This window comes from Carya illinoinensis, chromosome 7 (assembly GCF_018687715.1).
Source record: "Carya illinoinensis cultivar Pawnee chromosome 7, C.illinoinensisPawnee_v1, whole genome shotgun sequence".
NCBI lineage: Eukaryota > Viridiplantae > Streptophyta > Magnoliopsida > Fagales > Juglandaceae > Carya > Carya illinoinensis.
In genome coordinates this window covers 30,721,642-30,736,215 of record NC_056758.1, presented here as the reverse complement: position 1 = coordinate 30,736,215, position 14,574 = coordinate 30,721,642, and the positions used below count along the sequence as shown (strand labels likewise).

Here is a 14,574-nt window from a genome sequence, read left to right as displayed (position 1 = left end):
GCAACACATCTCTCACTGCACTGGGAATCAATGGTCTCGCATAGACCTTGACACATATCAGAGAACCTGTTGCTGAGGTCTCATCTCTGATCTGGGTGACTGACCCTTCATCCTGCTGCTGTCTTCAGTCACATGTACCCATCTTGTGTGCAGTCTCCGACTTGCATAATCTCCATTCTTGCAAGATTTTTCTTCATATCGTAGTTCACTACCTTCATTCAGCAGGATACATTTTAAGGTAGTAACCACCATGGAAGTCTGATCGTCTTGGCAGTTATTTAGGTGTAGATATCCTTGGAACATCTGACGTTTTGTTCCCATCTCTCACACATGTACTTCATGTCGTGGTCTAGGGAGATTTCTTTAGAAAAGTAAAACTGGGTTCCTTTTACTTTCTCATCTAATTCACACGACAATTACCACGAGCCAAGACCAATTAATCATTCGTGACCTTCCAACACCAAATGCTATTGGCAACAATAGCAACAATCTCCACCTTGTGACTTTGACTGGTCCCACAGCCAAGCTCCACCTCAATGAAGATCTTCATAGCTCCCGCTATCATGCTTCACCATAAAAGCATATCCACTCAGAATAAACTAATTCCAAGCATTTCACTTCGGCCCATGTCGAAAATAACCTTGCTGAAAACTATGGTGTAACTTCCACGTTTGGCTCTCCTGGAAGTTCATCAGCCATCGACATGAATTTCCACCACACACCCTGCATTAATGCCAAACCAATGCCTGTGTGTAAACTTGTGGACCTGCTAACATTAACACATCCTCTATCATGGCAACTCATACCATGAGAATATACATGTCTCTTTTTTCATGGAGAGAGACACAACATTAGCATCAATACCAGTATCTCCATTTACTGACTTGGAGCCATTTGCCGAAACTGCTGTTTCACCAGTCGCTAGTATCACTGTTGGCTTCAGGGATTGATTTGCCCTTCAACGCCTTTGAGAAAACACTACTGAATGACTGCTGTCTTCAAGCTGTCTTTAATAGCATTGTGTACTGCAAGAAATGCAATGCCATGTATTTCTTCGGTCACCATATTCACAGCATCATTCACAATTTTCTCCTGATTTTAGCAGTCTCTTGTGGCCTGTCTTGCCACAATTTCTAGCGAGTCATCTGTTGTCCAGATCTTGACTTGCCTCTGTCCTTACAATCAACATTCAGGACCAACAACTCGAGATCTTGCCAGAATCTCTTCTGCGCACCTCCTCATCTAGGATAAGATCTCTTACATTAAGAAACTTCAACTTCGACTTCTTTGCAGAATTACTCATAGCCATTCCCATGACCTCCCAACCTTTTGACCATAACGCCAAATGCTATTGGGCAACAATAGTACCTTCTGCCTTTTCTGAAATTGAACTGTTTCTTCATGACATTGCTTTAATGAATTTACCGTAGAAATGAATAGTACCTCACTAAGTCAGTTCCCAGGAAAGATTGGAGGGTCACAATGGACACACTTAAAATTTCCAATCTCCTAGACAGAACCTCCTTAGACTGTACGTATCCACACTACCACACCAAAGCTTCATCTGCACTTTGTTATTTGCAACTGGCTTTTCAAAGAAAGCCACAACGAGATCCGATGCGGTTCTCCTCTTAATAACAATATGCTCCATGAGTTGTATGACTGTCAAAACCTGCTGATATAACAAGTTAATCAGCATCGTCCAATGATCTGAAATTTGCTCCATCAAATTTCACGATCCCAACTGGCTTAAATTAAGCCCAAAACCAATGAGTCCATCATGACTCCAACTGGCTACGATCAAGCCCACAACTGATCTGCAACACGTGGACGATTCAGATCAAATGTACCAATGGCGAATCTCAACATTCCCACCGTACCGATGAGTCCGGAATGATCCAAATAGTTTGTCACCACTATTTGATCATCGCGATGGAACTCCAACTGGCTACGATCAAGCCCAAAATGATCTGCAACACCTCGACAGTTCAGATCGACTGTACCGATGGTGAATCTCAACATTCCCACCGTACAGATGAGTCCGGAATGATCCAAATAGTTTGCCACCACTATTTGATCATCGCGATGGAACTCCAACTGGCTACGATCAAGCCCAAAATGATCTGCAACACCTCGACAGTTCAGATCGACTGTACCGATGGCGAATCTCAACATTCCCACCGTACAGATGAGTCCGGAATGATCCAAATAGTTTGCCACCACTATTTGATCATCGCGATGGAACTCCAACTGGCTACGATCAAGCCCAAAATGATCTGCAACATGTAGATGGTTCAGATCCAATGTATTGATGCCGAATCTCAAAATTTCGACCGTACGGATGAGTCCGGAATGATCCAAATAGTTGGAAAGCACTATTTGATCGTCGAAATCGGACTCCGAATGGCTTAGATCTAGCCAAAAACAGATCTAAAAAAACGGACGGTTCTGATCTGTCTGGCGCGTGAGATACACGCGCTGTACAGTGCGCGTGGGCAACGCGTTGGCGCGTGTAATACACGCGCGTACAGTACTGTGCGCGTGAGGGAGAGTGAGGCGCGTGTGACACACGCGCCGAACCTCTCTAGGGCGCGTGGGGGAGCGTGGGCGCGTGTCCTTCACGCGGCTTCAACCTCTGGCGCGCGTGGGGGCACGTGTGGTGCACGCGTCTTCAACCTCCAGAGCGTGTGGGGCGCGTGGATTGCAGCAGATGCACGCGCCGATCTTCTAGGGGCGCGTGTAGCCTCGTCCGACCTCCGTTTTCGATTCCGTTTGCGGCAACGGATTCGTCTCGACGCGAGGAACACCGTGGAGTTGTCAAAAATTGATTTTGAACAACTTGAATTTTCGGACAGCTCGAACGAGTGCTCTGATACCAATTGTTGTGCTTCTAACCTGTCCAAAAATCACACAAAACAATTTTAAAGTGGTTCGGCAACTTGCCTACATCCACTGGAGCCGCTTTTATAAACTTTGTACAAGATTTATAAAAATCTTCAAATTCTTAATTTTCCCTCACGTCCCTCTTTCTTTCTCCTCTCCCACTGCCCTTGATCTCTCACCTTAGTGAGGATGATCTTTCTGCATCTGAACTCTCTCTTATTTATAGGAGGAGTTCTCCTCAAACGGTTGCCAAATTCGGTGCAGCAAATTGCTGCTAAAATTATGGGATGGGTTGTCTGTGGGAGGCGCCTAACATTGTCAAGGGAGAATGGGTGGCCTAATAAGCCAAAGCACCTTACGGTGCATGTGCAAATTAGACCACTTGGGTGGCTCTCAACACACACTAGACTAAAAATATACTAACACGGACTCTGGGGTTTGATTGGGTAAAATATATAATTGCATTTGCATGGTCTCCAAAATTCTCTATCATATCATAAAAAAAAATATAAAAGAAAGAAAGAAATTGAAGATACGAACGCAGAAAGAAAAAAGTGATCAAAATATGAATCTAAAGCATGTTTAATTTACAGCGAAATGAGAAATTACAGCGTTTTGTTGACGGTGCCCCTAGATTGAATTATCAAGCAACGATGTTACAATGCCGGAGTTCTGGTTCCGTTGTATATTTCACCAACAAGATCAGGCTGTGTTCATGGTGATCAAGAGAGAGAAAAGTTCAATCCATGGGGCACTACCAAATCACAAGTATCAGACATGGCTCATTCACAGCGTTTTGCACTAATTTTTTTTTTCCCTTCTGGGTTAATGCACAACGATTTAAGTGGAAGGCAATTAGGTGTAAACGATTCCCATTATAACAACTAATGCCACATATATCTCTATTTACAACATCAAAAGATTCAAAACCACATGCGAAGCTCGAGTTGCTGCATGCCTAGAATCAAGAGGGACTAAAGGGGAAAACAACTAAGTCCCAAGTGAACACTTCTATTTTTAGAGAAGAAACTGTCAGCAACTGTACCTATGCATGAAAAGATGAGATCATTCAAACAAATTCATGAGTCACCCATGTAGTAGCTGAAATGATCCAGCCACGATATGTTGGGGCATTGAAGTAACACAAGCAACAGTGGTCCCACAGTAAAAAGATGCCCATGATGAGATTTGAGCTTTGTCTTCTAATGCCTTTCCTGAAGAATCTAATCCCCAGAACCATTCCCTGTAACATTCATATTCAATGCTCTGTAAGACCTCTCTCGGTTAAAATCAGAGTCTGGCACACCCATTGAAGAACACCCCTCAATTTGATACTCCCTCTCATCCACTAGAGACTTCATATGTGGCTCTTCAGTTTCCATATTAGGTACAGGATCTTGTCCTGAACAAAATGCCAGGTCATGAAATGATGGGCCAGTAGGCTGTGTTCTCATCACAGGTCGCAAGAGTGCAGCTCTCCTCGAGTCAGCTGAATGGCATATGTCACTAGGTGATGACGGGAACCCTCAGAGTTTGAGCCTCGTTGACGTGGCTGTGAACAAGTGACTGTAGCAGGAACGGCATAGCCAAGCGAAGGGTGTGAACTAGAGGAAGTTGCATACGAGAATCCACCAAGAGGTCTTTGATACCTGTATGGAGAGACAGGACTGGTGGGCACACTGTCAGGTTGGGATGAGCAAGTGTTTATGGGGTCTCACAAAATCGAGCGTCATCCAAGTCTTCTGACATTGGTGAATACTGCAAGGACAGCTCATCCCTAGAACAATAGAGAGAAGAAAATGAAATTCAGTACCATAATAATTAAAAAAATTTATTTAGAATTACTATAGATAGAGTCTATAGGAAAGAAGCTATACATAAATTCGTAAGCAAGAGTCTCTCAAAACAAAGTAATTTAAATTGTGTTTAGTTATTGAATCAAACTCAACTCATTTCAAACAAATTATTAATAAGACCGACTATTTTTTTAATTTATTATAAAAAAATTTTAACTCATTTCACTTACTTCATATATTTTAATCTAAAAAGTTAAATCCATCTCAATGAAATCCATAAAATATTAGTATTCACAACTCAACTCATTTCAATATTTAAATGTAGTCACAAGGAGATCAAATGTATTGAACTAAAATTCTTTCTGTACGATAATTGTATAAGACTTTGTTAAGCCAAAATCATACTTCGATGATCGATCCCTTGAAAGCCTATTTGGAAAAGATCCCTCCAAGATTGCCTTCTTTGGGTGGGCAGCAGCTTTGGAAAGAATTAGATGTCGGATAATTTGAGAAAGAGGGGTATTGTCGTAACAGAATGGTGTTATATGTTTGAGAAGAATGGAGAAACGTGAGCCATCTTTACTTCATTGTGAGGTGGCACGAATGCTATGGGCATAAATCTTTTATAGAACAGAGTCTGAGAATGGAAAGGAATAAGTTATACTGACGGTCACAGGTCCCTCCACTGTGGCAGTTGGTACCGGTAGGACAGCTAGAGCCAATTAAAATATGGAGATGAAAGCAGATTTTGATGTAACCACAGAAGCCGAGTGGAATTCGTATCCAACAGAACGGCAACCATAGAAAGAGAACATGAATTAAGAGCATGACTCAATATTATCTCTGTTTCTCTCTTTAAATTTCACCACTTTTCTTGCTTTAAAATCATCAGTAGTTTCGGTGCTAGAATAATTTCATCGTCGTGGTAATAGGTACATTTTTTTTTTTTTTTTGATAAGTTCGTGGTAATAGGTACATTACTGTTAAAAAAAAAAAAAAAATTGTAGCCCTCCTGTAATCCCTCAAGATGAAGACATCATCGTGCTTTGGCTGGTTAGTGAAACTGGGCAGGAATTTATCTCACATGAAATTTTGCATTTTGAGGGATCATAGACCGTTCCTTTGCAAGATCCCAAGCGAGTATTGAGAAAAAAGATTTAACAGCTAAGCTTTGAACCAAAATCATAGAATGCTGGTCATTTAAAGTTACAACATTCTATAGAACAACAGCCTTTATCAGATCACCATTCCCTCAAATTCATAAATTACAGCCTATGTGTTTGCTGCAATTAACACATGATACAAAATTCAATGATAGCTGACACCTTCCCCACTTACAACCTCACCAATGTGGTATGCTTTATAAGGCCCACCTCCACCCTCAAGTATCCTATTAGATGCCTCCTGGCTCACAACTAGAACCATTCCAATGCCCATGTTAAAAGTCCGTCTCATCTCAGCATCTTCTATTTTTCCCGCCTAATCAGAAGGAAAGAAGAAATTCAACTATTTTATCAAGAAACATATATACAACCCAAAGTAAAAACATTCATATTAAATAACCAACAGAAGTACTCAGCCAAACATTTGCTTGGTCTTCGTCTCATATTTCTATTAGGAGAAGTGTATTTTACCTCTTGAATCCACTTAAACAGAGTTGGGACTTCCCAGGAGTTCTTATGGATGACAGCTCCAAGGCCTTTTGGAAACACGCGAGGTATGTTGTCAGTAAAACCACCACCTGTGATGTGGGCAATCCCCTTTATCCCACCCTTGCTAATCAAGCCAAGCAACTAATTTGGAAGGAAAGGGGGGAAAAAGCATTTTTCAGCTAGATAACACGACAATATGAAGCATTATAGAGGGAGGGCAATAAGTAACCTGCTTAACATAGATAACAGTTGGGGCCATCAAAGCTTCACCTAATGAAACATCTTCACCAGGAAGTTTGTCCTTCAAAGAAAAGCCACTTCGAGCTAGAACCCTGAGAAGTCACCATACATATCAGCAATTGGCATAGATAAACGCTTCACCCATAGTTATAAGAGAGCAAAAACTATTTCATTTGCTGAAGCCTTTTCATTTGACATATGACAATAACAGAAAAATGGAAACTTTTGAAAATAACACTAACTTTCTTACAAGAGAGAAACCATTAGAGTGAACACCACTGGATGGCAGACCAACAAGGACATCTCCAGCCACAATGTCATTCCCATTAATTACAGAATCTTTTTTTACAATGCCAACCGCAAAACCACTGAGGTCATACTCACCGTCAGCATAAAAATCCGGCATCTCTGCAGTCTAAAAAGTATGTAAAACCAATAAAGCACATATTAAGAGGCTAAAAAATGCATATTTTGTTTTATCTAATAGTTCAAACCTCACTTCATAACATAATACATAAATTTATCCTCCATCCAAATGGGCAATGGCATGTCCAAATCAGTAAATTTCTTTTAAGTCGAACAAGAAGTTTGAACATAGTCAACCACATCTTTAGATTCCAGGGACTATCTTGATCCCTTAAAAAAGACTTCTAGTGCTTGATTCTAGTAACCACAGAGCTACAAGAAACACTGGTTAACACCTGGGTTTACCATAAAAATACTCAACTCACCAGACACTTGCAATATTTTAAAAAGATTGAATTTTAAGTACTCCCTGCCGTGGCAACCATTAACTTGAAATGGCCTCTAATAATACGTCAGCTTGTTTGCCTAAATGAAATAGCGTTTATTGCATGCTCAGCCAATTCACGGGTAGTAGAACTTTGTTACAAGGTTAAATACACTGTACTCGACATTTCCTTAACCTTCAGCACTATCAACTATTAAACAATTTTGAAACGCTATTAAAAAGAACAATAATTGAGTACCTCGCCTCCTAAAAGAGCACAATCAGATTGTTGGCAACCATCAACAATTCCTTTTATAACCTATAGAAGAACCAAGACAAAGATCAAATCAGCTTATGCTTAAAGTGCATGTACCATTTCAAAGAGCTACACAACCCAGTCAGTCTGTTGCATTTTGTGCACCTTTTCAGCAAGGTCAACATCAAGGTGGCTAGTAGCAAAGTAATCAAGGAAAAATAATGGCTTTGCTCCAGAAGTAACAATATCGTTGACACTCATCGCAACCTGGAGCAGGCAGAAGTTCATTAGAGAGCTGATCACAGATAACAAAATGATTTAAGTTAACATCAAAGTTTTACCAGGTCAATCCCAATAGTTTCATGGATTCCAGTTTCAAATGCAAGTTTAAGTTTGGTTCCCACGCCATCCGTACCGGCAACAAGGTATGAATCACCTGGACATGAGAATCCGATTAGAGAACCGGAAACCAAAAGACAGATACTCATAAAAACGTTATCAAGCTCAGTCTTTTTCCCCACGGTCCCGAATTTGCACCTCTTGATATAAATAATGAGAAAATAAGAAACTTACATCCCCAGTGAAAAAAAAAAAAAATGAAACAAAATTATACCGAGAGGAAAAAGTCCACCAAAGCCACCGATTCCCGGTGCCATTTTGGCAATTCTACGAACAAGTTCAGAGCCAGCATCTATGTCCACGCCAGCATCCTTGTACGTTAGACTCTCACTGGAACTGTTCTTCGGCATCGAAAGCACGCGGGGAGAAATCCTCGTCCTTCTTGTCACTTTTAAGTTCTCGGACGCCGCTGATAAGGACAGAAATAGATTGGAAAACCGAGGGAGAGTGGAATGCCTTTGGATTGGAATAGGGCTATGATCGGATGGTCCGATTAAGCGGAGGACGCAGCGGGATAGCTCTGTGTTAACTCCATAGGTAGCAGACATGGTGAGAGAGAAGTTCAAACAGTGAGAGCAGAGGAGTAGGCAAGAGAAGGGGAAAGGAAGCGGGAATGCAAATTATGCAATGAGGACTTGACGGGGAATATCTAGGGCTTTTGTTTGTTCCGGCGGAAAGTGCCCGAAAAATGTGTATCGGGTTTGGGCAGCCTGTGAGGCGGGGTAAAGCAAGTGGTTGTTGCCCTGTGGGAAGTCCCACACGGGGGTCGGGCACGTGCGAGGAAGGTTAATATCTATGCTTGTTTTTCGATCTTCCTTTATTTCTTTATTCTAACTCCCAATTCTGAACTCCAAAATATTCAAAAGAAAAGAAAAGTTATCTCCGTTTATTTTGGTTTCGAATTTGTAAGATTGGAATTGAAGCAATAATGGGCTCAGACTCGAACTCAGCAGCATCTACATCGTCAACATCATCGCCCAGCGGAAAGCGAGCTAGAGATCCAGAAGATGAGGTTTACGTCGACAATCTCCATTCTCACAAACGCTACCTCAGCGAGGTTTGGTTCCGTGTTTTTTTTTTCTTTGCTCCTAATATAGTTCTCGTTTTGTTTTGTTTATGCTGTTACATATAAATATATATAATAATTCCACAATGTTTTTATTCATTTCTGTCATGTTTATAAACGTTTAGAAAATTAGCCTTTTTATTATTTTCAACCAAGGGCTTTCGGTTTTAGCGGACAATGTGGCTCGAATTCTTTTAAATGGGTATTCTTCAAAGTCTGTGTTCCAAAGTCTAAACTCTAATCTCTGTTATGCTTATGGGTTTCTTGGAATAAAATCGATTACAAAAAACGTGCACTTTGTAGAGAGTTTGTTTGAGTGCCTATCAAATTTCACATCGATCTTCTATTTTGTCTTAATTGGTTATGTGTGTATTTGGTTTGCTGGGTGGTAGATTTTAAGAGGTTTGGCTTTAGTTTATCTCTGAAATTTGCTGTAAATTTGCAGCTCAAGTCCTTGATTTTTCTTTTTATTTTTCTATTATACCACAGATAATGGCGTCCAGTTTGAATGGATTGACGGTTGGAGACCCACTCCCTGAGAATATCATGGAATCTCCAGCGAGGTCTGAAATCATGTTCTACCCCAGGTAAGTTATCAATTGTCTTTTCGGTTTACCGGTGTTCCGAAGAAAAGTTCATGACTTGGACGAATAAAACATTGCATTATGCTGGAAGAAAGTTTTCACCACGCAATGACTTTCAAGTAGTTGGTTTTGTCCCTAGCCTTGGCTTTGGTGGTAATGGGGGCGCAAGGAATTTTGGTAGGTCTTTGGTTTGTCTCTTAATGTTTATTTTAAGCACTCCATGGTTGATATTTCCCAAATATATATTCCAATCGTTTTGGTACTTTTAAGTTTTGAATGGAAACTATGGCAATTGAAAATTGAGTTCAAAACAGTTGAGAAAGAAGTGGAGCCAATTAATTGCAGATGTGGTAGCAGATCACATGGAATCCATTTGCCGGTGATTTTGGTGTTCTCTTTGCTTTCGGGCTCATTCGACGTTCATCGCAGCCTTGTCACTCTAGGTTGGGTAGATAACTAAAAGAAACAATCCTTTGATGTGAACATGTGAGAAATCATCACCATCTCTGTTGTGACTATCCGTTCATTACGTTTTTTTTTACTAGTAAAGACAACAATTTATTAATGGAAGTAAATAGGCATAACCCAAATACACAGTAGGTATACAAACAGTTTACACCTAGTTACATAAAAAGGAGTTAGAAAGGGATACGAAAGTCATTGAAGCAAGCTCCATTAAGTACACAAGAGGATGTCCAAAGAAATAAAAGTATGGAAGAGGAAACTTCTTAGCTCATGAGGCTAACATTTCTTGTTTTCAAAACTTCTACCATTCCTTTCAATCCATAAGCACCACGTGATACATAAAAGAATCATCCTCCATATATCCTCAATATGTGAATTGGTCATGCATCTTTGCCAACAAGCAAATAAATCAACCACCCTCTTGGGCATTACCCAAGCAATGCCAGTTCTATAAAAGATTTCCGCCCGTAACATTCTTGCCACCTCACAATGAAGTAAAAGATGGTTCACTGTTTCTCCATTCTTCTTAAACATACACCATTCCATTATGACAAGACCCCTCTTTCTCAAATTATCCAATGTCAAAACTTTTCCAAGATTTGCTGGCCACTCAAAGAAGGCAATCTTAGGAGGCACCTTACTCTTCCAAATAGGCTTCCAAGGGAACGAAGTATGATTTTGGCCTAACAAAGCCTTATACAATGTACAGAAAGACTCCTGGTGACTAGATTACTTTGTTTTGAGAGACTCCTTGCTTTCAAATTTATATATAGCTTCCTTGCTATAGATACTATCTTCAGTAATTCTAAATAATTTTTTTTATTATTATGGTACTGAATTTCATTGTGTTCTTTCTATGGTTCTAGGGATGAGTTGTCCTTGCAGTATTCACCAATGTCAGAAGACTTGGATGACACTCGATTTTGTGAGACCCCCATAAACACTTGCTTATCACAACCTGACAGTGTGCCCACCAGTCCTGTCTCTCCATACAGGTATCAAAGACCTCTTGGTGGATTCTCGTATGCAACTTCCTCTAGTTCACACGACCCCCATAAACACTTGCTTATCCCAACCTGACAGTGTGCCCACCAGTCCTGTCTCTCCATACAGGTATCAAAGACCTCTTGGTGGATTCTCGTATGCAACTTCCTCTAGTTCACACCCTTCGCATGGCTATGCTGTTCCAGCTACTGTCACTTGTTCACAGCCTCGTCAACGAGGCTCAGACTCTGAGGGTCGGTTCCCCTCATCACCTAGTGATATATGTCATTCAGCTGACTTGAGGAGGGCTGCACTCTTGCGATCTGTGATGAGAACACAGCCTACTGGCCCATCATTTCATGAACTGGCATTTTGTTCAGGACAAGATCCTGTACCTAATATAGAAGCTGAAGAGCCATATATGAAGTCTCTGGTGGATGAGAGGGAGTATCAAATTGAGGAGTGTTCTTCAATGGGTGTGCCAGACTCTGATTTTAACCGAGAGAGGTCTTGCAGAGTATTGAATATGAATGTTAAAGGGAATGGTTCTGGGGATTAGATTCTTCAGGACAGGCATTAGAATACAAAGCTCAAATCTCATCATGGGCATCTTTTTACTGTGGGATCACTGTTGCTTGTGTTACTTCAAAGCCCCAACATATCTCAACATATCTTGGCTGGATCATCTCAGCTACTACATAGGTGACTCATGAATTTGTTTGAATGATCTCATCTTTTCATGCATAGGTACAGTTGCTGACAGTTTCTTCTCTAAAAATAGAAGTGTGTTCACTTGGGACTTAGTTTGTTTCCCCTTTAGTCCCTCTTGATTCTAGGCATGCAGCAACTCGAGCTTCGCTTGTGGTTTTGAATCTTTTGATGTTGTAAATAGAGATATATGTGGCATTAGTTGTTATAATGGGAATCGTTTACACCTAATTGCCTTCCGCTTAAATCGTTGTGCATTTACCCAGAAGGGAAAAAAAAATTAGTGCAAAACGCTGTGAATGAGCCATGTCTGATACTTGTGATTTGGTAGTGCCCCATGGATTGAGCTTTTCTCCCTCTTGATCACCATGAACACAAACTGAGCTTGTTGGTGAAATATACAACGGAACCAGAACTCCGGCATTGTAACATCGTTGCTTGATACTTCAATCTAGGGGCACCGTCAACAAAACCCTGTAATTTCTCATTTCGCTGTAAATTAAACATGCTTTAGATTCATATTTTGATCTCTTTTTCTTTCTGCGTTCGTATCTTCAATTTCTTTCCTTCTTTCTTTCGTTTCTTTTTTTTTTTTTAATTATATGATAGAGAATTTTGGAGACCATGCAAATGCAATTATATATTTTACCCAATCAAACCCCAGAGTCCGTGTTAGTATATTTTTAGTTTAGTGTGTATATATATTATACATACATACACATATATGACAAGAAATTTTTATTAAAAAAACCACTATTTATTTATTTCCTCATAATATATGATCCACGCTAACACTCATCTTTTGTCTAGCTCTTGCTCTCTCTAAATAATATATTAGAAATTCTACTTTTTCAACTTCACACTTCGAATTGGACAAAGATTACTTTTCAAACTACGATGAAAGAAATTTCATTCAATGTATCCATAAATTTGCCTCTTATACCTTTGGAATATGAGAAGTACATTTTTTCTAGTAACATTAAAAAAAATAATAATAATTAAAAAGTAAATGTCTCACATGTTCAACGGACGCGGACTGGGCGGCGACATCAAAGGCTATCAGTATCCATTTACTACTTACAAAAAATTTAAAATTTTTATTTTTTTAATTATTTTTTTAACATCTTTAATCACTAAAAAAAATTAAAAAAATATATAATTTTATTAATAACTACTTCTTTAATTATTAAGTAAAAAAAAATGAAATAAGTAGTATATGAATAGTAAGAGAGTTGGAACTCTATCATTTTCCTACTTCAAAATAGGCAACCCCTTCTCTTCCAGAGAGCGCCGGCCGTAGCTATTTCCAGAGAGAGAAAACCAAACCGAACACCCTGCAGCCCCTCCCTCTCCCTCCTCTTTATTTTACTGTCGTTTCCCTTTCTTGGTTTTTTTTTTTTTTTTTCCCAGTCTTTATTCTTGTTTTGTGTTTCCTGTCAAAGCATGGAGATCCGTGGCACTAATCAGTTCGCCAGGTGGTTTCGGTGCTTCAAAACAGGGTCTTCGGTGGTTGAGTTCGTGGTGGCTTAAGGGCCATGGATGGTTGTTTCTGTGGCTCATGGGTCAAGCCTCTGTTTCGGAAACAACTTCATGGTGGCAGTGTGGTTGGGTTTGCGTGGAGGGTAAGCAGTGGAGGAGGGAGTCCGTCGTGCTGTTGTGAGCTTGTCGTGTGTTAGGTATAAGCTTCCACACAGAGACGAAAATGGCAAAAGAAGAAGAGAAGATTGAGAGAAAAGAATTCAGAAAGTGTCCAAGATACAGGTTATTCGAGGTAAATCCCGCCTCCAAAGGGAATCAACATACACAGGTTATTCAACAACTCACTCGAATGCATCAAAATGCTTATATAACAGTTCAGATCAAAGCGCCCCGTTTCACCTAACGTTCGAATTCACCAATTCACCGTATAACTAACTACCCTTCCTATTTACAGTATAACAGCCCTCTAACCCAAAACGCCCCGTTTACTATATTAGTTCTCCTTTATTAAACGCCCCGTATCACTAAAACAAAACACATCGCTTTAACTAAACAACACAACACTGCTATTTATTACACCAAGTGCTCGAGCCATGACATCGTGAGTGAAGGTGGCAGCTCTGATTTGCTGTCCGTGGTGATTGAGCTTAAAGTGATCTTGGTTGAGAGGAGCTACAGCAGCTGCAGCAAACGAAAGGCAAGTTGTAAGACTGGATGGGATGGTTCTGAAACGGTGGAGCCAACGATGCCTCTTGCTGTTGTAGCTACGGGTTGATTCATCATGTCCCTCGTGCACTACTTCCGCACTTTGTTTGGTGTTTTGTTTCCTCTAAGGTTAAAAATATGGATTTACAATTTTCAAACTGTAATTCGTTATTTTCTTTCTATATATATATTTAATTTCTTTTATGGGTTTATTTAGGAATTAAAAAAATAAAAAATAAAAAAACCAAAAAATACATTGTCTCTTAAACTATGTCTATAGAGTATGTCTTCTACTCTATATTAGATAGAATATGCGGTTATGTGTACTCTGTCACTTTGTTTTAAACAAAATGATGTTATCTCTCAAACGTTAAGTCTATGCGTAAGAAGTACAATATGGACAAGACCATATCAATCACGAAGAAATTTATATATTAGAGAGCTATTAGCATTATAGTTAGCTTGTATTTTATGTCTAATTAAAGTTGTAATGTCCTGTTTATGGTGAATGAAGTTCATTTTACATTTAAAACAAAAAACAAAACAAAACAAAAAAAAAAAGAAGAAGAAGAAAAGATGGACTGAGATTATGTAAGTTCATACATTTTCCTTCGACCAAATTTAGAG

The 14,574-nt window shown here is 39.7% G+C and overlaps 2 protein-coding genes and 1 pseudogene across 4 annotated transcripts; 1 reads left to right on the top strand and 2 right to left on the bottom strand.

Annotated features, from left to right (window-relative positions):
* Positions 1-3,409: 3,409 nt before the first annotated feature.
* LOC122316318 lies at positions 3,410-4,914 on the bottom strand (annotated as a pseudogene).
* A 935-nt stretch (positions 4,915-5,849) lies between these two features.
* LOC122315801 (phosphoribosylformylglycinamidine cyclo-ligase, chloroplastic-like) lies at positions 5,850-8,759 on the bottom strand. 2 transcript variants are annotated; one of them, XM_043131968.1, is made up of 8 exons: positions 8,171-8,759; positions 7,899-7,993; positions 7,723-7,824; positions 7,561-7,620; positions 6,814-6,986; positions 6,561-6,663; positions 6,314-6,472; positions 5,850-6,158 (listed from the first exon to the last, which is right to left on the bottom strand). In XM_043131968.1, the coding sequence occupies exons 1-8, from the start codon at positions 8,502-8,504 to the stop codon at positions 5,988-5,990; spliced, it is 1,197 nt and encodes a 398-aa protein (XP_042987902.1). In that variant the 5' UTR covers positions 8,505-8,759; the 3' UTR covers positions 5,850-5,987. The 2 variants fall into 2 exon arrangements, with proteins under 2 accessions (XP_042987902.1, XP_042987903.1); XM_043131969.1 differs by having other exon boundaries at positions 6,006-6,158; positions 6,314-6,420.
* An 8-nt stretch (positions 8,760-8,767) lies between these two features.
* LOC122315802 lies at positions 8,768-12,010 on the top strand. 2 transcript variants are annotated; one of them, XM_043131971.1, is made up of 4 exons: positions 8,768-9,013; positions 9,512-9,609; positions 10,938-11,066; positions 11,167-12,010. In XM_043131971.1, exons 1-4 carry the CDS (start codon positions 8,885-8,887, stop codon positions 11,612-11,614), a joined length of 804 nt encoding a protein of 267 aa, XP_042987905.1. In that variant the 5' UTR covers positions 8,768-8,884; the 3' UTR covers positions 11,615-12,010. The 2 variants fall into 2 exon arrangements, with proteins under 2 accessions (XP_042987905.1, XP_042987904.1); XM_043131970.1 differs by having other exon boundaries at positions 11,155-12,010.
* The last annotated feature ends 2,564 nt before the right edge of the window (positions 12,011-14,574 follow it).